Here is a 26,688-nt window from a genome sequence, read left to right as displayed (position 1 = left end):
TCCACAATTTGGCCCTTCTGAAAACCGCAAATGAATCTCGTATGGCATAGTTTTTTTTCCCATAAGTATTGAGATGTATGAAATATTGAAATATATGAGCGACTCTACGACTGGTGTTACGATTATATTTATGTAATGATTTCTTCAAGGTCAAGGCTCAAACTTACAAATGACTTTGACTGGCACCCTTCTTCCTGGAATACAACCGTAATCATTCGTAACATAATAGTCCTTTTCAAGACTCCAAAGCCACTAACGGTTCTTCTCAGGACCCCTAAAGAACTTATTTAGAAAACTGTCTTAAACTGCCGCTCTAATTCCTAGAATACAAACGCAATCTTTCAAAATCGAATGGTTTGTTTCAGGACTACAAAATCATAAATGGTCAAGCGGTATCAAATCAGTTAATATGTCTCTGACATTACCTACACCATGTTTTTCGAGATGCAATTCGAAAACTGCCTGAGAGATGGACAAAAGTAGTAATTTTAAATTTTTTAAATTCTTTTTATTTTAAAATAAATTAATGTTTGGCCCCATAAAAAAAGGATTAAATAAATTTGTACTCCCATTAAATCAAACTTATTAGTTACTAGAATTAAATTTACAATTGTAAATTCGCAATTTTCTCGAATTTTAATTTCTAATTGTATATTTTTCCAAAAAATCAATCGATTGATTCGAACAGGGAAGTACAACCCAACCTTTGTAATTCGTACCATTCTTTACCGTCAATGTTCACAGACAGTGTTTTTTTTAAGTTTCACATTTGCTTTTCCCGATCCGATTAGACTTTCGAACTTTTGAAGCAACCTACTCGAGATGACACACGAAGGAAAGCAAAAGTGGCACATTTTTGTGATTCTCACAAACGGCAAACGGCACATTTTTCACACTTTTCCCCGACTTCACACGGGAGGACTGGTTGATTTCCTCAAGTCCTCACAAGTCGAAACGAAAGAAACGGAGAAAGCACACAAACAAAAAGAAACGAAAAAAAATTAGACAGATGAAGGATTTCCGGCTGTTGCTGTCTTCATCGTTGTTGTTGTTGTTGTGGCTGTTTGCTAATTTTAAAGCAAATTGTAAGACATAAATACGTTCTGTAGCACAAAATGCTGTGAGTGAAAATATGTTCATTGAAGTGAAATATTCATGTTGAAAGAATTTGTAAATCACTTGTATGAAATTTGCCAGTTTGACAAATGTTATATTAAAATGTAGAATTATAGAAATTCTTGTGATTTTTTGAAAATTATTTTTAGAGTTTCGAAAACTGAAAGAGCTGATACACAGATTGAGAGCTAATCATAGAGTAACTCGAAGAGTAATAATTGGTCATCAATGAAAGACTTCGAATTAGGGACAACATTCAGTAATTAAGTTTTAACACCAGGTTGCACTCCACTAACTTTTCAATTTTAGTTTAGTCGGTATCATGCCTTCTACGGATATTATTTGAGATTTGTGTCAGTTGTAAATTCAATTTTTTTTCTGTGTACATTCATGTCTAATCAACTTTGAATACTCTGTTGAATTTTTAAATGCTGAGCTCAGATTATTTGCTTCGGTGTCCCGACTTCATCATTCAGGGCCGTGGGAAGCTGCTTTTATACTTTGTCACATTTTTTTTCAATTTAACATCTCTGTTTTGGACTTTAGAGACCTTTAAGTGGAATAACGTGTGATGTTTTCAGGGTTAGGGAAAATTTGTCTACTTGGCAAGACGGATAAAAATTTCGGAAATTCAAATTCCAAAAGAAAACGAGTTTTCTGAAGACTGTTGAGCATTTGAAACAAAGGGAATTTGTAATCATATAGCATTCGAATTTGTTGATCAGAAATTTATATTTTGAAAAATTACACATTTTTAAAATCTTAGCGTGTGGAAAATTTCAAATTTTGAAATTTTATGGTTTCCGGCCCCCAGCTTTAACGATTTCGCAATTGCTAGACTAATCGCAATTTGCTTATTTTGCTTAGTGGAATTATTTGTACTGCTTTTCATTGTTTGATATTTTTGCTAGCATTCCAGTTTTTTATTCCTTTTCTAGTTTAACAATTTTTTGTCTTTCTCAAATAGAAAGACAATCTAATCACTGTGAACATATATATATATATATATATATATATATATATATATATATATATATATATATATATATATATATATATATATATATATATATATATATATATATATATATATATATATATATATATATATATATATATATATATATATATATATATATATATATATATATATATATATATATATATATATATATATATATATATATATATATATATATATTTCATTTAACTATTTATATGATATACCATTCGATTTAGCTTGAAGAACTGAATATTTAGGGCTTTTTTTGTTTTGTGCAAAAAAGCACATATTTTGTTTCAACTTTCTTTGCGTTTCGCCTTCGGCTCGTCAGTGCTTAAAGCAGTTCAAGTAGAACTGCCATCTCCGCCTAGCAGTCCAACTTGAACCGCTAAGCAGACGCAAAGTCCACACTACTTATGTGACCCTTTAAGGTGAAATGTAGCGTCATAAAATGCGCGCGAAATTTCATCCGCTTCAGTTGAACGAACCGTCGCACAAAGCATACCAAGAAAAACGGACACATAGAAACAAGAACTTTTTTCATTGATTGAGCGCAGTGGGTTTACCTCTCGTTGACTTGTAAAAAAGACTGGACGTAATGGATTTTCGAATCTTTCACACTTTGAATATATGCTAATTCAATCGTTATTGTTAGTGAGTACTAGAGCTATAAATAATGAGTAATTATGAATGACTAACATGAGGCTATATGTATATGTATTGACCAACTTGCTAACCATGTGTATGCCTGAGTTTAGTAGCAAGCATGGATTCTCCTTCAAAAGAACGATTGAAGACAAGAGAACATTCAAGTATTTTTGATATCTTTGCCAGTCGTTCACCAGGCCCTTCCCGCCGATGAGATAGAATTTACGTAAAAGTATTTACTTGACATGCATGATAGAGCGCGGTCGAATTTACTTATCGAATACATTTAATGCCAATATATTCCATTCTAATTGACTTTCATTATCATCTTCGAATAAGTAGAAAGTATTATTTATGTTGTGTCAATAGGATCGTAGCCCTAGCCATGTAATCGAAGCTATGCTATGAGTCGGCTGCGAATTCTGTTAAATCAGAAAGGCCAAATTTCTCAAAAGGAATGTAATTCTAAGACTTCCACACCCAGACATTTTCCTGGTGTGGATTCAGTATTCTCCCAATACGGTTCCACCACTCCTTGTCTGCGAAGTCTGTTGAAACAAATGGTCATATTCAACAATAAATGTAATACCAAGACCTTGCAATGCATTGAATTCAACAGAATTGCACATTATTAGCATTATAAATGACAGTTACTTATAAAATAAACGATATCTTACAATACCCATTTTATTGTATTCAACTAGTTTTTATTTCAACAAAAAACCCAATGCTGCATAAATTCGCGTCATTATTTTATATGTAATTTTTGCTCACGATATAATGCCACCGTGCCCACCGTGCATTTCTCACACCACCTCAATGCGAAACAGCAGCGCGCAAGCAATAAAAAAAATGCAGAAAAGTTTATGTAAACTTTTTCAAATTTCGGTTGTTCTAGCTAATATTTTATAATTTTGAGTTGCATTATCAGATTCTTTGTGAAATTCTGCTACAAACACTACTTTTCAGTTCTAAAATCATCCCCGTGGAACGGAACAGTAACCGTTTATACATTTCAAAAACCAATACGGCTCGGCAAAGCAAAATTTCAAAATTCTAAGAATACTTAGTTATGATAAATTTGATTTCGAAAACTTAAGTGTTTTTGGTTTTTTGAAAATCGGTCTAGTTTTTGAATAATTGATCAAAAACGCGATTTTCGCATTCCGCTACATTTCACCTTAAGGATATAACACTAGGTGCCATATCCTATCTGACGTCTCGGGCGTAAACGAATGACGACTGGCTACTGGGGTCACATAAGTAGTGTGGACTTTGCGTCTGCTTAGCGGTTCAAGTTGGACTGCTAGGCGGAGATGGCAGTTCTACTTGAACTGCTTTAAGCACTGACGAGCCGAAGGCGAAACGCAAAGAAAGTTGAAGAACTGAGCAAATGTCTGTGTGTGTTTGTGTGTGTGTATTTAACAAAATATGCACTCACTTTTCTCGGAATGACTGAACAGATTTTCACTAAGATTCAATGGAAATGCCTTATGGTCCCATAGCCTGATATTGAATTTCATTTGGATCCGACTTTCGATTCTGGAGTTATAGAGCAATATGTGAAAATTAAGGAAAATGTGCACTCAATGTTCTCTGAAATGGCTTAACCGATTTTCACAAACTAAGATTAAATCGAAAGGTCTTGAAGTTGTTTTTAGAGTATTTCATACGGATTATCTTTCGATTTCGAAACTAGAGCGCGATAAGTGATAAATTTTCATTTCTCATAAAACTGATTGATAATTTTTTCTAGTGTGCAGAAATTGTTTGTTTGTAGGCATACCAAACTTAATTCGGAAGCACCGAAAGAAGTAAAGGACAACTCTAAAAGTTGAACTCATTTCTGTTTCGCAGCGATGATTGAACCGATGGAATTGTTTCATAAACTACTGTGAAAATTTCATCCGAATTCGACCGCAATTATAGGGCGATGAATGTTAAAGCTTTCAAACCGCCATCTCAAATGACGATACGAAACCAGTACGCACCGGTACGTGCTGGCACGGAAAAAGAAAACACAACTCGCCCTTACAAACGATACAACTTTCGGTTTCGGAATTGCAGTTAAATGTTAAAAATTTTATATCGTCACCTCAACCGCGTAGCAGAAAACCTAAAAAGATTACTCAACAACAAGACTATTTCAATCGTTGGTCATAGTTAGTAGACGGACTATCAAATCAATTCCGGCTATTCTGGTTTCCGATTTCCGAAAATAGTATTGAAATACTTCAAAATGAAACTCAGGCCTTTTTCTCAGAGATGGTTTGGCCGGTTTCCACGAACTTCAAGGAGGTTCAAGTAGAAGGTCTTATAATTCCATATAAAATTCCTGAATTTCATCTGGATCCGCCTTTCGGACAAACTTTTCTGTTTTTATCCAATGAACGGTCGTATTTTATATTATATTTTTTGATGCCAAATGAAACGTCTGGTGTAATCTGAAAAAAAAATTCTTTTTTCAAAAAAAAAATGTAAATTTTCTAATTGTCAGAAAGTTTACTTAAGGAGTGTATCGAAAAGTAGTTAGCAACATTGATTATTGAATGAAAAAGCGAAAAAAACATATTTTGACATCAGTTTTCGATATATTGTAGAAAAATTACATTTTTATGCATTTCACTGATTATATTGAAGAAAATCCTAGTTTCTGTGAAACGCTCGCACTTTGGACTTGAAATTCTTCATTAAATTCTGCACAGTTACTTTTGTGACTTTCCTGGTGGTAGCTGTCCAGTTTTTTTTTGAACTCCTGCATGTTTTGGGACACTGAACCTTCCTTCCGAAAGTGCCGCTTGACAACTGCCCAATACCTTTCAATTGGCCGAAGATCCGGGCAGTTCGGTGGGTTGATGTCCTTTTCCACGAATTGTACATTATTTTTTGACAACCACTGTAGAACGGAGTTGGCGTAGTGGGCTGAAGCCAAATCCGGCCAGAAGAGAGGAGGAGCCTTATGCTTTCTTCCTCGTACACCTTGGCGTTAATTGTGCCCTTCGTGAAGAAAATCGACGACCGCAAACCACAGGTACAAATTGCTTGCCAGACCTTCTGCCCAAACTTTTCCATCGCCATCGTGATGTCGTGGAGAGTCTTCCTTGCCGTAGGTTTCGTCGTCGATCAGGATGCATCCGTCTTTATTCTGTAGAATCCGGTTATACAGTTTTCGCGCTCTTGTTTTGGCCTGAACTTGCTGTACCAGGAACTTTTTCGGCACCTTCTGTTTCTTGTACGTTTTTAGGGAGTTTCGAACTTTGATCCGTTGAATCATCCCGATGTTGGTGTTGAACTGCTTGGTCAAATCCCGCGTCGACGCCGATGGGTTTTTCCTGATGTACTCAAACACTATTAAGTCCCGGCCGGGCTAGCTGGGACCCGTTTTCCTACCGGATCGGGGCAAATCCTTCATGGATAGGGTCTTACCGAACTTCTCGATAATATTTTTGACACTGGTGTGGTGCACTTTCACCCGTTTTGCAATTTCGTTGCACGTGACACCACTTTCTGAGCACCAAGTGTGCAGAATTTTCTTTCGCGTTTCCGGATCAATTCGACTCGTCATTGAAACGATAAACCGTACCGAAACCAATCGATTGCGCAGCTGTTATTGGCATAAGAACAAACATGTCACCGCAAAACACGCTGCAAAAAATTAAGCCATTTCAGAGTAATAATTGTTTGAATGTTGCTAACTACTTATCGATACACTCCTTAGAAGAAGGAAAAACGGAATAACACATTCCTAAGGCAAAACATGAAAAGCGGATAGCTGAAAAAGACCGCGTATAAAAAACCGCGTAAAAAAGACTTCAGTGTGTTATCAGAAATCAACTTCGGAAGATATCGTGTGAATCGTGTATGTTTATGAGTTTATTTCTAACTGGCACGTTTCCGATCTTTCTGTTTTCCCATTATTTGTTCATTTGAATTTATTGTTTCCTGACTGGCCTTTTTTCTTTTGTTATTTTCACTGTTTCAGCCAGTTTTTACATAATATTGCTATTGTTGCTATCAATGACGGTGTTGCTTCGCTCTTGGTATTGCTGCTGATATCTTATTTATTATTATTATTATTATTATTATTATTATTATTATTATTATTATTATTATTATTATTATTATTATTATTATTATTATTATTATTATTATTTTTATTATTATTAAAATTATTTTAAAGTGAAAGAGTGTGATTTAATGCCTTAATTTAAATTCAAAATTCGAAGTAAGAATTCGTTTTGAGAATTCTGGAACAAAATTCACGATACGAATACTAGATCTGGATTCCAGAACAAAATTTTAGATCTGAGTTCCGAACCAGAATTTTGGAACTTTTAACTTCTGAATTTAATGCTTGAATCCAGTTTCAGCATTTAATAGTTAAATTCATTTTCAGAGTTTTGGAATTTGAGTTGAAAATTCAGTACTAGAATTAAACATCATATTTAACCAGGAATAGAATTGTTGGAAGTGCCAAATTTTATTCTCTGCTAAAACCATAGGGTAATTTACCTAAGGACTGTATGAACCTGAAACCTGTAAACGTACGAAGAGTAAGAACCAAACCATCAGTCATTTCGTTAGATCAAACCGCGAGGCGTCTCCATAATTTTCTTCCTCGAGCGTCGTGCTGTTCAGCGTCGTTCTATTTTTAGCACAAACCGCGTACCGCTTCGTTTTCCGCCGGGAAGCCACTAAATGGGAATCCCGCGTCGTACGTGATCTTGGTCCTGTTGGTTGATCGCATCATCGAGAGTTTGTCCGGCATGAGGGCATGAGGCATGTGAAGCACTCGAAGGTTCCCGGAAACCGGCTTATTTGTACGATGGAACACCGCGGATGGCGGAACAACAGGGTGAAGTTGGTTTTTAGTTACTGTTTTAGCGCGATCGTGCTGCGAAAACTTTTGCGCTCCAAATATCGCAGTTGAGTAGTTTACGTCGGAGATCGGAATTTGTAGAAACAAAACAAGACTTTGAACTTGCTCTTGATTCTCCACGAAGAGATGCGATCGTTCGCTTCGTGCCGTTAGTTTTTACTGTAGTTGTAGGGAGGCTAAGCGAGCTATTCTCGTTAGAATCGGGGCACGGTTGGATAGACCACATGGGTTTTTTTCGCTATGCCGAACTGAGTAGGATTTGTTCACGTGAGTTAATATTCGATAATCGCAGCACTTAATTAGCGCTTCTAATTGTTTCCTGACAGTGGTCCCGTGTGCTGTGCAGTACGTTTGACAGCTATAAACTGCTTACAATTTTTTTCCCGACGGAAAAGATAAACAATTCCTCCTCCGGGCAATATTTCTTACTTCTAGAGGGAAACTCGGCCGGCAACGAAAAAACAAACGGAAATTGATCGGTAGATGTGTGTAGTACATCGTGTATCAATAGTTAAATGGCGAATGTAGTATGGGATTAAGACACGGTAGGATGACTGCAGCGGATAATGTTTGTTTACTTGATCACACAAGGGGACACGAGTCTTTCGATGTGGCTGCCAAAAGTGAACATTTTCACAGAAACGCTTTCGGAGACAAATATCTTTTATCACATTCTATGTAATTAAAAGCTCGTTTGTATAAATTTAGAATAACTGTGTAGATTCATTTAGGGGTTAGCCAAATTTTGTGCTAGGGCACATAACCGTTTTCATTATTTTTACGTTTCGTCTTTGACTCATCAGTGCAGAGCAGTTCAAATTGAACTGCTTAGTGCTAAACTCGGCAGTTCAATTTGAACCGCTAAGCAGACGTAAAGTTTCTGCTACTTACAGAACACTTTTTTGTTTTGCAACGAAGTGCAATGTCTTTTCTGACGTGCCGAACGAAAACGACCATACCTGCATCGGCCAGAAATAGTCGAAAACACGTTTTTGTTCGGCACGTCAGAAAAGACATTGCACTTCGTTGCAAAACAAAAAAGTGTTCTGTAAGTAGCAGAAACTTTACGTCTGTGTAGATTGTTTTAAATGTAAGATCTAAAGCTACAAGCGTATATTAAGTCAAAATCGGGTTTATTATTGATAGAATAATATTCCAGTAAGGGTTGACTAAAAGTTAAACTCGATCTTTTTGGCAGTAGACCACTCCAGAACTATCTTAAACCATACCTGCGGATGAACGATAACCAGTTTGCAGGCCCCAACTGCAAATCACTTGCCAAGCCATGGTATTTTTGCGAACTTGCGGTAAACAAGAATATAATTCTTTCCGGCAGATATTCATATCCAGTTGCGATGTAAAACTTTCGACACGGAAGCTACTCAAAATCATTCATTTTTTTTTTTCAAGTTTCTATATACACATAATAGAAAATAAACAATTTTCAAACTGTGATGGTAGTCAGACACGTACCCAGAGGAGAAATCGGACACCTTATCGAAAGTGGTGATCGAAGCTCCACTGCCTGCAACTGTAGGCCCTTCGATGCGCTTACCCCGCTCTGATGTAGAAATCTGTGAATTTTGACAAAATCTGTGATCTGCGACACAGAATCTGTGAAGCAAAATAAGAAAAATATCTGTGGTTTAATAGAAAAAACCTGTGAAAATGGTAACTCTGCTCACCATAGTTTGAGTAAGATTCTGTTGATGAAAAAGATATCCTGTGGTTGGATGTTGCGTCCGGGACTAAAAAAACGGACGCAAGCGCACTTCGGAAGCATGTTTGGCTATATAGATGCAGATTCGGTTCGGCTTTTGGTGTCGGTTATTATTACACGCCAGAGAACAAAATGAATATCCTAAAATGTATTCAAGCCGGCAGGAGTGTTTCGAAATGTGTTGGAAACAACATGACGTCGGTTTTATGTGATTGTCATGGTATAATTTTCATGAGCTACCTCAAAAAAATGAAATAAACCTACCGATAGTAAGTATCAAAGTGTATTATTGGAGTGATTGAAAAATCGACAACACGCCGATACAGAAGAGCATCGCAAAAATTAACGGTTTAGAGTTTACCCAATCATTCATCCGATTTGACTTCCACGGCCTTGGTTCGCTTATATTTCCCAAATTGTAGATTTTAACCGCTACTTTGTGATCCTAAAATCGGGAACCGCTGACCGAAATAAGTTTGTATGGCACTCAACTAATATGACTTACAAATTGAAGTAATTTTGAGAAACATTAATAAAAATTTTTGAAATAAGGGAGCCTCCCTGGACCACGCATTTTCATGCTACTCAAGAATGATCTTTGCCTTGTGAATTGTGTTGGTCTACAAATGGACATTGAGAGTGTTTTATAAATGTGTAACTTTCATCCATATTGTTTTGAAAGCTTAAGCAGTTTTGGTACTCATCAAATGATTTTCATGTGAATATAAGTTGGGTAAAATCGGTTGAGCAATCGATTTGAGTTAAATTGTGAAATGTTTTGATCGTTTTTATCGGTGCAAACAAAAAAAAATTTTAACCAGAAGTGCCTACTAAATAGTTTGAAAATATTTGCTCCTCCTGACTATTTATAAACTTTCAAACAGAGATGCCAGATCTGCAGATTTGTCTGGTAATCTGCATATTCGTACAGACATTTTTTGTTGTGCAAACTTTTGCAGACTTCTAAAAATCTAGTTTTTCGCAGACTTTCGTAAAACTTTGCAGACTTTTGAAATAGGCGCGTTTTTTTTTTGTTTTGCTCACCAAGTCAGTTTAGCGCATCATACATACTTTCTAACTGCAGGTTTTTTATTCGGATATACAGACTTTTGCAACTCTGTCTGAAGATATTGGAAATTTTTACCTGGCAACTCTGCTTATAAAACAATCTTGAAATTTACGCACTCAATACTCTGTAATTCTAGAGTCGGAAGTCTAATATGGGACTGTCCCGATCGACAAGCTGTATCAAGTTTATAACAAAAAAAACTGAGTATTTAAAATAACAAAATTGTCTAGTAAGTATCAAAAATAGGAATAGTTTATATATAATACGTTGATCGAAAAAAAAGTTAAAGAAAGAGTTAAAATCGTTGTCTTCCTTTTTGACTCATATCATATACGAATATTTACTTAAATGGGTAATTATTTTCTATGTGAATTGGGCAATTCTATTTAGTTCAATTACTTACAACCAGTACAAACCAGTACTTTTATTTTTGATCTTTTCCCCCTCCCGAAATGAAATCCTGGGTACGGGTGTGATGGTAATGAAAACAATTGTTGATATTATGGAATAATTAGCAATCTGTAGCAAATGCGATTCTCCAATATTGTAAGAAAAGTTAAAATAGAGGTGTTCTGGAAGAATCAGCATAATAATTGGATGAGAATCAGGAATCGGTATTTTCAGTAATTTTCTTCGGAAACCGATGTATCTCGGAAAAGTTAGCACTTGAAAAAATTTCAATTAGCACCATTTGTTTTTCAAAATTCAGCGTACTTTAAAAAAATGAGTCAAAAATTAGTAAAAAGGTATATTTCTACATTTTGTTTTTTTCAAAAGAGAACGGGCATAACGTGATGGTTAAGACCATTCCTGGGTTCGATTCCCAGTCCCGCAGGAAGTTTTTCTGACCCGGAAGACGAAAGATCTTGAACGAAATAAAAATAAAAAAAAAAAACAATTTTCAAAACTCTTCCTAATAAAAAAGACTAGAGCTGTTTTGTCCATCTTTTTCCATTCTCGACCTAGAGTGCAGTAAATTATCAACCACAACATTACTTAAAATCATTTGGGGGCTTTGGGTACTGCATGGGAACCAGTTATGCTAAGTGCGCATCACTATTTTCTTAGTTTTACGTTTCATCTTAGAATAATCAGTGCATTAGCAGTTTATGCTGAACAGCTAATGCCACCTAATGGTTTTACTTAAGCCGTTTAGCAGACTTAACATTTATGCTGTTTACCAGGCGTGAATGCAAGAAAGTGTTTAGGGGTTCAAACCCCCTCAGAAACTCAGAAAAAATGTTATATGAAAACTCTTTTCTTTTAATATTCAAGCCAATAATTAAAATGCATAACTTTCCTGGATACGCGCCTGCTATTCACATTAACACTGTTAGCACCGAAGTGCGATGTGTTTGCTAAAGTGCCGATAGAAAATGCAGTATTAAAACCTCTAAGTGACTATAGTCTGTAGATGGTCACAAAGTTTCTTTTCTTTCGACACGTCAGTAAATACAAGCATTTTGGTGCAGAAAGTGCACTGATGAGTCGGAGGCGAGTCGTAAAAATGAGAAAAACTTGAAATAAAAAAAACCTATTCTTAATTCACCGTGTGATGTGATAATGCCTTTCCTTTCATCGTCTCATTACAATATTTTTTCATTTTGGGACCGTTCATGAAGCTCGTAGACTAAAATTTGGAACTTTTTAACCCCCCGTTCCTCCTCGTAGAATGTCGTAGACATTTCCAATACAAATAGTGTCATCATGTACAATCCACTGATAGCTACCATTTAGTTTTATTGTTTCCCTGGGTAGCGAACACGATTAAAAAAAACATTATCCAGTCAAATTTTAACCAAGAACAAGAATGCTTCGAATTGTTGTTACTAATAATCACAATTGGTCAGTTGTGTTAACCCAATAGCCAGTATTCTGTCTACGTTGTTTAAGTGAAATGTTCAAGTTATTGTTATTTCTAGTAACACCGAAATTAAAATAATTCGCGATATGGTCTACAGCCTTAGTGTTACTATAGAAATACTTAATAAGTGGACTAGACAAAATTTTGTTTTTCAACAAGATGATACTACAAGACCCAAGGCGAGCGTAGTAATGTACTATTTGTGTCGAAAATTATTTTTGTTATATCGTTCTTAACATTGAAAGCCGTTCACTGGATGATGCCGTCGATTCTCAGTTATCAAAGTTACACAAGTGACAATAAGCTACAATTATTCTCAAATGTCTTTACCGGATGAGGGATAGGACAGAAAATGGGATTTATTCGTAAAGCGATTCAAATGTAGTAGCTTTCAAATGAGACTTTAATTATTGAAATCGGTTCAGAAAATCGAGCGGTGAAAAAACGGGCGTTTTGTCGGTTACGTCACTCATGCCATTATATCTCCAGAATCAGAAGAGATGTCCATTTGATGTTCGAACTTGACCAATAACTGAATACTAGCTTTAAAACGAGTCTCAGTTCATTGAAATCAGTTCAGCCATCTCCATTTGCCATTTGTTCAGCCATGTTTCAGCCGTATCTGAGAAAATTGAGCGGTAAAAAAACAACGCGTTTTGTTGGTTTAGTCATTGGTGACAGCCATTTAATCTTCGATCTTATTCTATGGCCCAATAGTAGCATTAAGGTCTGAGGACAGAGGGTCGCGTGTTGAGTTTTAAATCGACCACGTGGCTCGCTCAATTCCCTTTGCGCATCGTATTTCTCCTGTACTCTCTCGTATATGAGCAAACTGTACCGGGTTACCAGCATACATTTTATTATTTTGAGTTTTATCACATAAATCTATCGTATGGGTTGGACATTGCATGGATTCCAATGAACAATGAAAAAATATTCAACTTTCACAAAGATTGAATGTGTTTGGCAGCCTTGTCGAGCCAATTTTATTTCTCTCTCCTCTTTCAGAATGCTATCAGGGAACCAAAGCGAAAAAAATGGCGGATGCATTGGAACTGACTTTGTTACACAGAAAAATACAAGACTTCATTTTTATCGCGATAACATATATGTTTTTATGTACTGATCGCATCTAAGATCCTTCTCAAAAGTCTGGCTAGAGTCAAAATTGTGAAATGATGCTGCGAATTGCGTCTGAAAAATCATAAAATCCAAAAATAAATTTAATAAAACAAAGATTTCCGGTTCAGCCGCTCTATTTTTTCCCCAATCTAAACGCAAAAATTGGTCAACTTCAAATCGATGTGTTTCTGTTAAAAATGAAGTAAAAACGCCCTGAAATGCTGCATTTGAAAGTTCAGTCTATATGCAATGGTTGCTATGATAATGACGTTCAGATAAGAGGAGCAGCGTGTCAAAATTTTGCTCGTGCAGCAAGAGAATCCGGTGTTCTCGCATGGCAAATTGAAAAAAAAAAAATCAACCGTGAACAACGTTTTAAAAGTGTTGACCGCCAGGAAGCTAAAAACCGGCGGCAATCGTTATCCGGACGTGTCCGAATTTTTCGAAACCGAAAAAAATATGTCGTCTGGCAGGCCATATACTCGTGTGGTCTCGAAAAAGCGGCATTCTCATCACAAATAAGAGATCTACATCCAGGAGTGCCTGCCTGAAAAAGCGACTGCTACCATTCCTGAAGAAACATAATAGACCAGGTGCTGGCTGTTCTGGTCGGAATTGGACTAATAAATCCATGGAAAATGAGCAGCAGTTTAAATCTAACTGGCGAATAAGGTCGATGAGACCACTGTACGAAATTTAATGGAAGAAGGTAGGCGGATTTAACAAACCAAATGAAAAAGGAACATTTTTTCCTTTAAATATATCAATTCAACTACCAAAAGAAAAATAGGAAAAAATTTTGTTATGAATTGTGACTGAAAAAAACGATTTTGTTGTTGACCAATTTTTGCGCTGATATTGTGTGATATTGATAAGAAGTTTCCCAGGTCCGGATAACGATTCCCATTACAAATAAACATAGACTTCTGAGGAACCCCTTTCTCCCGCCAGTGAATGAATGGTGTCATACTTGCATCAAATTTTTTTTATCGGCCCCAAGAAATGCAATTTCATTTCTGACCATATCTTGTCCAATGTCGACATGTTAGGTCCGTCTCAGTATTTCTTCCCTCAGTCGACCATTTGTTATGACTGCCGGGTATCTACAATCTCCGCTCGCCATCATGCCCGCGAGTCATGCGGAAACAATAACATACATGTACATTCCATCGATAATTTTGCTGTTTTTTATCAGAAGCACCTCTTCCGGCCGTATCGATATCGGTCAACTCGAACCGATCGAAACCGAACAACTTCCGTTAAGCATATTTACTTTCAACCGGTGATAATTGCTCTATGGGATTCCAGAAAAGGTTCTGGTTAAAGGAAAAAAAATAAACCAAACCCGATAACACGATTGTCACGCGCGCTCTTTTATTTACCGTAGCCTATGCAGAACACGCTTATCAGTGACGCCTGCTGCTGCTGCTGACGTAGTTGGGGTATTGTTTTGATTAAAAATAGAAAACGCACGATACTTTACATCAGCCGATTGCCGAAATTGGGCTTAATCTTTTCTGTTTTTTGATAGACTTTGCCGTGTTTTGTTTTCAACTGTTACAACATCAACGTTTTTAGTGTCTTAATTGTGATTGCAGGGTTAGTAATTTTGATGCGGACAATTTTTGACCAGTCTGCATAAAGACACTCGAAGTATAGTCAGTGCCGGAAAGTAACTCACTTGGCTGAAATTGACCCTCGCCTACTGGTGCTTGAAAAACGCCTCAACTCCACCCGGTAGGACATCTGGTGTTGTGCTAACTAACAAATCAATTAGTCATTTGAGTCATTTCGTACCGTTCAATTATCTCACCCGAATCGGAATCGATTCGATTCAGCGTGGCAAATTTTTACTCCCTCTTAACCTTTCGACGGTTAGTTTTTTTTTTCGCGCAGTAGTCAGCGACAGTCACAGGAAAGGTCAGTTTTGTTGACTTTTTTTTTGCTGCATGGGCTACTACTTCGGCTACCGGTCGTTGTTTAACAGTAGCGCAATTCTCGCGGAAACTTGATTTGATCCGGTTAAATTGCGAACCGAAGGTTTTGCTTATTTGCGAGATAGCCTCCGGGGGAACTCACGTTTGGTTGATCCAGTAGCCTGACAGGTACCGTTTTGTACTTCGCCGGGGTAGACTCGGAATCCCTCGATTTTGGCTTACCTAGAATATTGAATTCAATTAAACGCGATGTTTTGTGCGTACGGTGTCATGTCGTGCTGGCAATTTATTCTGCACTACAGCCCTTCGGTACAATCGTGAGAATGGGACCGGCGGTGTGCCAAGAAGTCGTGACTGATTATAATTATCCTTTCCCAGAGTGTTTAGTATCCACTTTGTGTTATTGCGGTTATGGGATTGCTACTTGTCAAAGTGTTCTTTTCCAGTTTAAAACTTTTTCCCGCTACAGGTGAGAGCCGGGAAGGGTCTGAAGAACTCATCAACCGAATTGGGCCCTTTTTCTAATCGTCACGGGTTCACCGGACTACGAGTACCGTATTGCCTACCGGGACACCACGAAATAAAAAGCTGACTCAGTCCGACTACAGAACTGCCACCAAAACGACGACGAAGAAACGGGTTTGTTTTTCATCACTCCCCGGTCGTCACCGTTGTCGTCCTGGACGTTTCCCAGATACTAATTCGTTTTGTTGTTTTTGCGGTTGCCGATTTAAAAATACCATTTGTTTTCCCTCAATGCACGCGGCACATTTCGTTTTTTTCCTGTTCCTGTTGCGCGCCGGTTCGGAAGAGTTGAAGGAACAAAAATGAAGACCTAACAAAAAAAAACTCTCTCGCAAATCGAGGATGGAATGCCTCAGTTAAAAATAGTTTCCACATTTATGTAATTTGTCGCGCCGGTGTTCTGGCGTTTCGGTTGTCAGAGGACGGAAACGAATTTTTTCGCACAAAAAATCAAAAAAAATCATTATCGTTCCCGATTATAACACATCCGCACACAGCAGATAGGAGCCAGTCTATTAACCTTTTTCGTGAACGAAGCTTGTTTTACGCCGTATTTTTGGGACACACACATAGGCACATCAACTAAAGATAGAACGCAGAAAAACAAACATGATGGAAGATAGAGCGAGAAAGACGAAGGAAAAATAATCGCAAACAAATATTTAGCATACTCCCATGCGGTGGAAAATTTGCGTTTCCCGTGGTGCGTGGGCGAGCGAAAAATAGTAAAATTCATTCAAGAAAATATCACACATCGCCTGAATGGTTTTGATCCCCGCACCGTTCGGTTTATGTTGAAGTTGGTTATGTTGGAAATGAACGGAAATTCCGAAATAAAACTAACATCGAACTAGTTCGATAATAGGAAAGCTGTGATGATTCACAAAAAAATTATTGGCTTTGGAATTATATTTTGACTAAAATTTTCAATTTCGCTAAAATTTTCAATTTTCACAATTCCCACTAGTATATCTTGACATCATAATCAAACAATTGGTAAGAACCTTCCAGAGAAAAGTTAACATCGTTAAAGTGCAGTAATAATACTAAAGGCTCGAGATGACTTCCCGGAGGAATTTCGGATGATGCGACCAGCTCTTCAGAGACGTGATCATTAACAATAAACGCAAAACGATTCCTGATGTATGATTTTTGACGACCAAAAATGTTCGGGCCAAATCCAATTTAGCAAGTGCGACGACATGATTAGTTATGTTAAAGACGAAATAAACATCGGTGTAAATAATGCCAGTCTGTAAACCATTAGGCATTGCCACACGAGACATAAAGGACAATAGGATAGTAGCCAGTGTTGGGAAAATCATAGTCAGAAAAAGTTCATTTCATTATCAGTGATGGAAAAATCACTTTCGAGATTTTTATTCATGAAACTGGCATCCACAAAACTCTGAACCTCTTGAAACTTGATGACGAATTTTCACCCACAGAAATATCATTAAAGTGATAATCGAAAGAAAGAAGAATCTCCGATGATATTTCGCTGCTGAATTTCCACTACGCCTCAGTTCGACACCGAAATGATTCGTGCAAGATATAACTCAGAGGTGGAAATAAAGAGTGTATCGATAAGTAGTTAGTAACGTTCAAACATTTATTATTCTGAAATGCCTTAATTTTTTGCAGCGTGTTTTGCGGTGACTACGTGTTTTGCGGAGCACAACTAACGCCAAGGTGTACGAGGAAGAATGTTTGAAGAAGAGAATGCTGTCACTGTACAGAAAGCATAAAGCTTCTCCTCTCTTCTGGCCGGATTTGGCTTCAGCCCACTACGCCAACTCCGTTCTACAGTGGTTAACAAAAAATAATGTACAATTCGTGGAATAGGACATCAACCCACCGAACTGCCTGGATATTCGGCCAATTGAAAGGTATTGGGCAATTGTCAAGCGGCACTTTCGGATGGAAGGTACAGTGTCCCAAAACATGCAGGAGTTAAAAAAACTGGAGAGCTGCCACCAGGAAAGTCACAAAAGTAATTGTGCAGAATTTAATGAAGAATGTCAAGTCCAAAGTGCAAGCGTTTCACAGAAACTAGGATTTTCTTCAATATAATCAATGAAATGCATAAAAATGTAATTTTTCTACAATATATCGAAAACTGATGTCAAAATATGTTTTTTATCGCTTTTTATTCAATAATCAATGTTGCTAACTACTTTTCGATATACTCCTTAAGCCCATTTTGCGCATGAAAATGTGAATCAAGATTTCCGATTGTGAATAAAACAACCGAACACCATGATTTAAAAAATTGGGTAACAAAACTAAAATTGCGATTATGTTTTAAATTGTGGGAAATGAAATTGAAGACCTTTTTAAATTTTAAGTAAAACCAAAATTTATCTTATCAAATATCATTCAGTTCAAAATTCATTATAATATCTACAATAAATACGTGATATGAAAAGATAATACCGACTATTTTTATTTACTGTGAATAAAAAAATTTGCCAATTTCCACCCCTGATATAACTATTATATTTTCATCAATAAAAAAATCTTCACTGAATAAATTCGGAACTGAATCGCAACTGAGAATTAATTATCAATGCACTTAGGGTGGTCAATAATAGTGGTTATAGTGACGAAAGGCTGTTCTGATTCCAGCTTGTTGTCTATTTTTCTTAAACCTAATAAAATGCCGTTTAGCATAAATTTGATTTATATAACTAACGGGAGTGCAGCATTTTGCATGTTCCGAACACACAGCAGGTGCAGTGTTCGAACTGACGTAACGATAGCCTGCGCTCCTGTCACTTCTGCGCATGATTTTCAAGCTAAATTGGGTAATATTTTTAATCAGCTGCATTGCTTTTCTCATATAGAAAGGTTATGCAATCACTTGAAAAACCGACTAGTGAAAATTGGCCCTAAAGGCCAAGTGTCATATACCATTCGACTCAGTTAATCGAGCTGAGCAATGTGTGTGTGTGTGGAATTCCTGAATTTCTGCCGGATCCGACTTCCGGTTCCAAAGTTATAGGGTCAGGTGTGTTCAATATTGTACACCGTCACATGAAATATTTTCGGATGCAACAAACATTTAAATCGTAATTTAGAGTGCGATGGCAACATTGCATAAAATCTTCAAAATTTGATTAAAAACTAGTAGAGTTTGTACGTCAAGTTAGTTGGTGGCCGTACGAATCGACTTTAATTATACCGGTTCTCGGGTTCCGGTGCCGGAAGTGCATATAATAGTGAACCCACTTCGTTTTCTTAAGGATGACCTACGCAATCAAAGCACTGTTTTATTCTGTATGTTATGTATAAACAATCTCTTTCAAAAATCGAAGAGAAAAATTTTGAACAGAATACCACAATATTGTATGTACATTAGAAAAGCATCATTACACCACTAGGTGGATTAAAACAGGTTTTTATTATCATTATTACTATTATTAATCACAGCACTTGCTGCTTTTATTGATGCTATTACTCCACCACTTCGGTACCGCTGAATAAATTTCACATACATCACCACTATATATCCACTTATCAACAGAGCAACAAATTTGTTTATTTGGAGCAGGGAAAAGCCCGGTTGAGTTAGTTTCTGTCAAACTTGCTCTCCAACAGGCATAAAACCGCCTCATCTTTAGCATCAACAGATTACAATCATCCAAATGATACATTTCACTTAAACATAGCATTTCTAAACTAACTAAAACTAATTAAATAGTAACCCTAGGAACAATTTCTTGACAACGTTTCGTGATAGATTAAAGTCGAATGAATTGGAACAGTGGTTGAATGTTCGGCAGCGGTTGGCAAAAGGCTCGTTATAGCCATAATTAGTTCTAGCATAGGGGATCCTAAGAAAAGAAAAGTTCCTAAGATTACGGCGATGGATATCAATTTGTAAATGCTGTAAGAGTATGGAGCAGTCTATTCTTGATTGGAGGAGATCAGCCACAAAAGTAGCCTTGCTGACGTCACGACGGACAGATAACAAATCGAGGTCAATCAGTTTGAATCTGGCGTGGTAACTTGGGCGGTTCCAAGGGTTTCTCCAAGGAAGCCGACGCAGAGCAAATCGAACAAATTTCCGTTGAATTGCTTCAATGCGTTGGATATCGTTTTAGTAGTACGGTGACCAGACAACCGAGGCGTATTCGAGCGTAAAGCGAACTAGGGCACAATATAATACTTTCATACATTGTAAACCATTCCATTGACTTCCTTGGACATTTTTACATAAGAAACGCTTTAGTTTGTTGACCTATCTCAATTAGTTAATGAGTAACAGAATTCTTTGCGGTTTTTTTTATAGATTTTTTCCCACTGTGCACTGCATTATGGTCCGAAACGGGAAATTAGCGTGACATAAATATTTTCACTATTAAATATTAGTTTTTTGTAATTGGTGTCTTCACAAAAGTGGTTTGTAATCAAATGGCGCTCCTTTTGATGAAGAAAGTTACTAGGGTGGTCCTCATTTAGATGGAAATCTGATATCGAACTTTCTTAATTGAACTCAAAAATGATTTTGTTGTACAATAAAGTTGTAGGAAATTTTATTTTGAGCTATTTTGTTGAAAAAAGCACCTCTCTAGGTCTTCATTTGATCGAGTTACATCAATTTTCCCGAGTAAAAGTAGGGTGGCTCCTGAAAAATCACTTTTTTTGTTCTAATTTTTTTGTGAAACGTTCTACGGAAAAGTTGTCTTCAGAAGAGTTGTTAAACTAATCATTGCGCATAATTTTGCTCAACAAAGCATTTTCATATGAGTTACCAGTACAAAGTTATCATTGTTTTTTCATCAAAAACTAGTCAAGCTTCAAATATCAATATTCATTAGATGCCAGATTGATGAAAATGTATATTATGCGGTTCCTGAAAGGTAATATAAGAAAAAATTTAAGAGAAAATTGGAAGGGTGTTATTTTTTTAACTTTTTTAAATTAGTTTTAAAAATACCTTCAAAAAATCCAAAAACATTGCATAACTCCTAAACGCGTTAAGGTATCAACCTACTTTCTTCAGCAAAATAATAGTATCAAACTAGTTCTACAAGTGTTCCATACATTGTCTGTTCGAGAAATGCGACATACAAAAACTACAGCTGAAAATAGATTTTTATGTAAGTCAAAGCACTTCCTGAAACCCAAGAAAAGCATTAGTTTGTTAAAATGAGTAGAATGTATTTATTCGAACCAAAACTCATTGTGCGTCGTTTTCCGGTTTTTAGAGGCTATTCGGTACACAAGTGGATGAGAAAGAAGGGCCAGTGTCATAGGCATCTTGGCACGATGTGGATAAAAATATTTGCATTTTACTAACTTGCACCAGCTTGTTGGAATGGTTGTCGAAATCATGAAAATTTCTGTTCATAGATTTATCATGGCCAACTAGTTCGGAATAACCATATTAAGCAGTATCTCTAATCCTCAGTTGCTCAAACTCAATTGAAATAGTTATTTTGGTAATAAATTGATTAAAATTGTTCTGCAATCTATTTTCGGCTGTAGTTTTTGTGAGTCTCATTTCTCGAAAGAACAATGTATGGATCATTTGTAGAACTAATTTGATACTATTATTTTGCTGGAAAAAGTATGTTGATACGTTAACGCGTTTAGGAGTTATGCAATGTTTTTGAGTTTTGTGAAGGTATTTTTAAAACTAATTTAAAAAACCCTTCTTAATCCACCTAGTGGTGTGATACTGCCTTTCTCTTCTATCATAACAGCCTCATGAAAATATGTTTCATATTTTATTAAATAATTTTGCATACTAATTTTGACACCAATTGATTTTTTTTGAGATGACACTAAATTTCGATGTTTTATGCAGTTTTAAGAGTTTTGGCATTGAAAAAAACTTTCAATTTTGGAAATTTCATGTACTCCCCCCTATGGTGCTTTTCAAGATCGAAAATTGTCAAACCTTTACCACCGGGCAGCACCCCTTAAGCATGTCCGATTTAGGTAAAATTTTGCATGAAGGCTTTTTTCGAGGTGCTTAAACTTTTGAGCACTACAACTTAACGAAAATAGAGGTGATCTCAAAATTTTGGCACCCTTATATAAGGTAAGGGCTCCCCATTTCATCTCATTTGTAAGGACGTCGCCTTCAAACCCCGATTTAGCCATTAAAATCACTGTAACTATTTCATATTACTGCTTCATTCGCCTTGCTCCACGTTGAAAATTGATTCACACTTCTTGAAAATTGAACTAATATTTATAAAACAGCTAAAAACACTAATGATGTTTTCACTACTCTGCTCCTAATTTCATCTCAATGGATTTTTATTCATCCTATCGTTGATCTTTCATTCATCCTATAAATTAGCAATGGCGACAGCAATCAAAACAAAATATTCCACTATTACACTCTCACCCGCATTCGCATGGCTGCCAGATGGCTGACTAAACGCTGCCAGCTGGAAAAATATGGCTTGCAGACATTCTGGTGACCGACAGCCTTACCGCTGCCAGATATACAACTCAAACGATACAACCGTACCCACCAGGATTTTTCCACATTATTATTATTGGTAAAAAAATTTACTCGTTGAATTATCTATTTAATGGGGCAATGACTTACGGAGATCTAAAGAACTATCTTTTAACATCATTTTATTAGTGAAAACAGATAGAACAGATATAGACTTTCTATGCAAAGTAATACATATTTTCTATGAAAATACCTGGCATCTCTGTGCACAGACGATGAAACACACACACACACTTCACAGCGTTATGTTGGCGTATAGCGGAATGACACCAGTGCTACTAGATTTGCCACAATGGTTATTTCATTAGTATTTAACACGCTCTTTCTGGTAATATTCGAAGCCAAAACAGTTTTATTTAAATATTAATATCAATAATATAATTAAACTAATGTCACGGATACCAAAAACATACTTTTTGATAATAATTTGAAGAAGAAAAACAATTTATTTTTTGTAACAATATGAGATAACTTGGCAACTTTGCGAAACCAAATGAGATGGAAACAAAGCGCAATCAAGTGAATTAAGTGAAAAACTTTCATCTCATATTTTTAAAGACTTTTTTTGTTTGTCGGGTAATTCTTGAAGTTTTAAATCGTTAATTAAACAAGTGGCAAGTGAACATTACTAATTATGAAGTCATCCAGCATTCAATGGTAGTGTAATTGTGCGAAAAAGTGACCATGTTTTGAGACGAATCGATTAGTAGATAATCAGAAACATGACGAACTGTAAATCTTGAGACGAAAATGTGTCCTAAATTGAAAAATGAGTTTATTTTATATGAAAAAAACGATACACGAAGAACTTAAAACCATTTCTTTCAATAGGAAAGTGTGACAACAGCTTTCATAATCATTTTAAAACATTTCACAGTTTGGTTCAGGTAGGTTTTAGAATATTATTCATGTTCAAAGTAATGAGGTGAAGGGATGAGATGGAAATAGGAGCTCAGATGAAATAGGGAGCCGTTGCCCTATATAAGAGCGGTAAAAATCAACGTGTTTTGTCGGTTACGTCACTTATACAATCATATATCTGGAACCAAAAGTCACATCCATTTGATCTTCGAACTTGATCAATGATTCGATAGTAGCTTTCAAACGAGCCCAAGTTTGTTCAAATCGGTTCAGCCATCTCTGAGAAAATTGAGCGCGTTCAAATATCTTCGAAAAGTGCACACACACACATACACACACATACACACACATACACACAGACATTTTCCGATCTCGTCGAACTGAGTCGAATGGTATATAACACTATGGGTCTCCGAGGCTCCGTTCGAAAGTCGGTTTTTCCAGCAATTCTAATATCTTTCTATAGAGAAAGGCAAAAAGCCTTCTTAGTCCACTTAGTAGAATTTTCATATATCTTGAAAAATCACCATAGGGGGGAGTACATGAAATTTTCGAAATCGAAAAAAAAATTTGATGCCAAAAGGCTTAGAATTGCATGAAACGTCGAGATTTAGTGTCATCTCGAAAAATTTTTCTTTTGAAAATGTCGACTTTTTGGGACTATGAAAATATATGAAAATTTTTCTGAGTGCCAGAAAGTTGATTTTTAAAAAAAATTTTTTTTTGAGATGACACTAAATTTCGATGTTTCATGCAGTTTTAAGAGCTTCGGCATCAAAAAAAATTTTCGGTTTTGGAAATTTCATGTACTTTCCCCTATGGTGCTTTTTCAAGATCGAAAATTGTCAAACCTTTACCACCGGGCAGCACCCCTTACGCATGTCCGATTTAGCTCAAATTTTGCATGAAGGCTTTTTTCGAGGTGCTTAAACTTTTGAGCACTAGAGCTTAACGAAAATAGAGGTGACCCCAAAATTTTGGCACCCTTATATATATATATATAAGAGCGGTAAAAATCAATGTGTTTTGTCGGTTACGTCACTTATACCATCATATATCTGGAACCAAAAGTCACAACCATTTGATCTTCGAACTTGATCAATGGCCCGACAGTAGCTTTCAAACGAGCCCAAGTTTGTTAAAATCGGTTTGTTGGGTCATCTCTGAGAAAATTGAGCGCGTTCAAATATCTTCGAAAAGTGCACACACATACACACACACACACACACACACACACACAGACATTTTCCGATCTCGTCGAACTGAGTCGAATGGTATATAACACTATGGGTCTCCGAGGCTCCGTTCGAAAGTCGGTTTTTCCAGCAACTCTAATACCTTTCTATAGAGAAAGGCAAAAAAGTTAAAAAATTAACACCCTTCCAATTTTCTCTTAAATTTTTACTTGTATTACCTTTCAGGAACCGCATAGGATACATTTTCATCGATCTGGCATCAAATGAATATTGATATTTAAAGCTTGACTAGTTTTTGATGAAAAAACAATCATAACTTTGTACTGGTAGCTCATATGAAAAAGCTTGGTTGAGCAAAATTATGCGCAATGATTAGTTTAACAACTATTTTGAAGACAACTTTTCCGTAGAACGTTTCACAAAAAAGTTAGAACAAAAAAAGTGATTTTTCAGGAGCCACCCTAATTTTACTCGGGAAAATTTATGTAACTCGATCAAATGAAGAGCTAGAGAGGTGCTTTTTTCAACAAAGTAGCTCAAAATAAAATTTCCTACAACTTTATTGTACAACAAACTCATTTTTGAGTTCAATTAAGAAAGTTAGATATCAGATTTCAATCTAAATGAGGACCACCCTAGTAACTTTCTTCATCAAAAGGTGCGCCATTTGATTACAAACAACTTTTGTGAAGACACCATCTACAAAAAACTAATATTTAATAGTGAAAATATTACATTATTGTTGAAGAACACAGTTCGAAAAAATCTTGTGATTTTACATCTTATAAGATGCACATAACTGGAGCGTCGTATTTTACACACATTTATATTCAAGAACATGTAAAATTGAGTGATTTGAAAAATACGTGGCTTGAACCCGAATGAAATAAAAAAAAAAGAAGATCGATAGCAACAGCGGGACTTGAACCGAGAAGAAACATGAGATCACAAAGTACATCGATGAATCGACTGAACCACATATCTGCTTGCTGAATAATTGATACATATAAATCCATACTGCGGTATTTGGTAGCCGAGTGCAAATTACACTCGGAGTGTGTAAAATTTTGTACTCGTGGAATGTTGCGTCATTTGAAAAATCAAGTAGTTATGAATTATATCGTTTGTAGGTTTATGTTACATGTAAAATTCATCATTTTTTTCTGTGTAGTTTTATAAGTAAGTGGTCTAATCTGCACCTTTCTGCGTCTTTTGATGATAGACAAGTTAGAATAATGTAGAAAAAATCTGTTTTAATCCATCTAGTGGTGTAGTGACGCCTTTTTCATATCAATCATACTATCATATAAAATACTATGATATGTAATGATAAGTTGCATACCCCATTAAAATCACTATAGATGTCGCCACTGCGCACAATAGCCTGTTCATAAAAGGCACTCGGAAAACCTGCCTCTTTGGCCAACCAGCTCCGGTCTCCCCTGCTACTCACAAATATCATGCAGTTGGTTCAATTTCAATTTCAACTGGCTCACTGATAAATCATGGGAAACTCATGAGAATTAACATGTAACAGCTATCACTAAATGTAATTTTAGTTAAAGAACATGAAAATATATCATTGGTATTTGATAAAGCAATCACCTCCGGGAGATTCTAAATAAAGTTATTTGAATATTCAATCAAAACACAAGAGAAACATATATTTTTCTGCCAACCAGTGAGGTTAGGGAAAAATCCAATTCTCTCTCACATACACGCACACATAGATCATTAAAACTCTAGCCAAGGTCGTCTAGTCGTAGGCCAACTTCGTACAATCATGCAGCCGGTGCCGGTGCGGTTATCCCCGGTTTTCGGTCAATCATAATTTACAAACCCGTCAGCCAAAAGCCTTATCAAATTAGGCATCCGTCATGTTCATCATCTTCATCGGGGCCGGGGCTGGGCATCAGGTTAAGCTTACCTTGAAACTTGACTTCATCTAAAAAACGAGAAAAACAACAGAAAAGAAAAAGTGAGAAAAAGTCTCGTGCCAAGAATTAATTAGATGAAAACGAAAACAATTCAGGTATCAGCCGTTCGTTCGTTCGTTCGTTCGTTTGCTACGCTCAGCCGGAAAATGCAATTGCCCAACACTGGTTGAGTTTCAACATCTCCCCCCCCCCCGTTGCCCGTAGCCCATGATTCACAACCTACTAGCTAAAGAAAAAGCTTAGCTTAGCTAGTCTTCACCACCACCCGTTTTCCCAGCATCATGCATCGGATCGAATGGTGTTCCGGCATGAGGCGACTGGTGAAAAGTA

General features: G+C 36.4%; 1 protein-coding gene across 4 annotated transcripts in view; it reads right to left on the bottom strand.

The window, feature by feature from the left end:
* LOC131434845 (ecdysone-induced protein 74EF) overlaps nucleotides 1–26,688 on the bottom strand; it is an 854,531-nt gene that overhangs the window by 149,682 nt on the left and 678,161 nt on the right. For 3 of the 4 annotated variants that reach the window (XM_058602044.1, XM_058602045.1, XM_058602046.1), the window contains one exon: nucleotides 26,349–26,366. The exons of the other annotated variant lie outside the window; for it this stretch is intronic. In XM_058602044.1, the coding sequence (XP_058458027.1) occupies nucleotides 26,349–26,366 (18 nt within the window). The remainder of the gene's footprint in view (nucleotides 1–26,348; nucleotides 26,367–26,688) is intronic. 4 annotated transcript variants of the gene reach the window in all.

Source organism: Malaya genurostris, chromosome 3 (assembly GCF_030247185.1).
Source record: "Malaya genurostris strain Urasoe2022 chromosome 3, Malgen_1.1, whole genome shotgun sequence".
NCBI classification, from domain to species: domain Eukaryota; kingdom Metazoa; phylum Arthropoda; class Insecta; order Diptera; family Culicidae; genus Malaya; species Malaya genurostris.
Note: the sequence above shows the minus strand (reverse complement) of the source record. Positions and strands in the feature narration are given on the sequence as shown.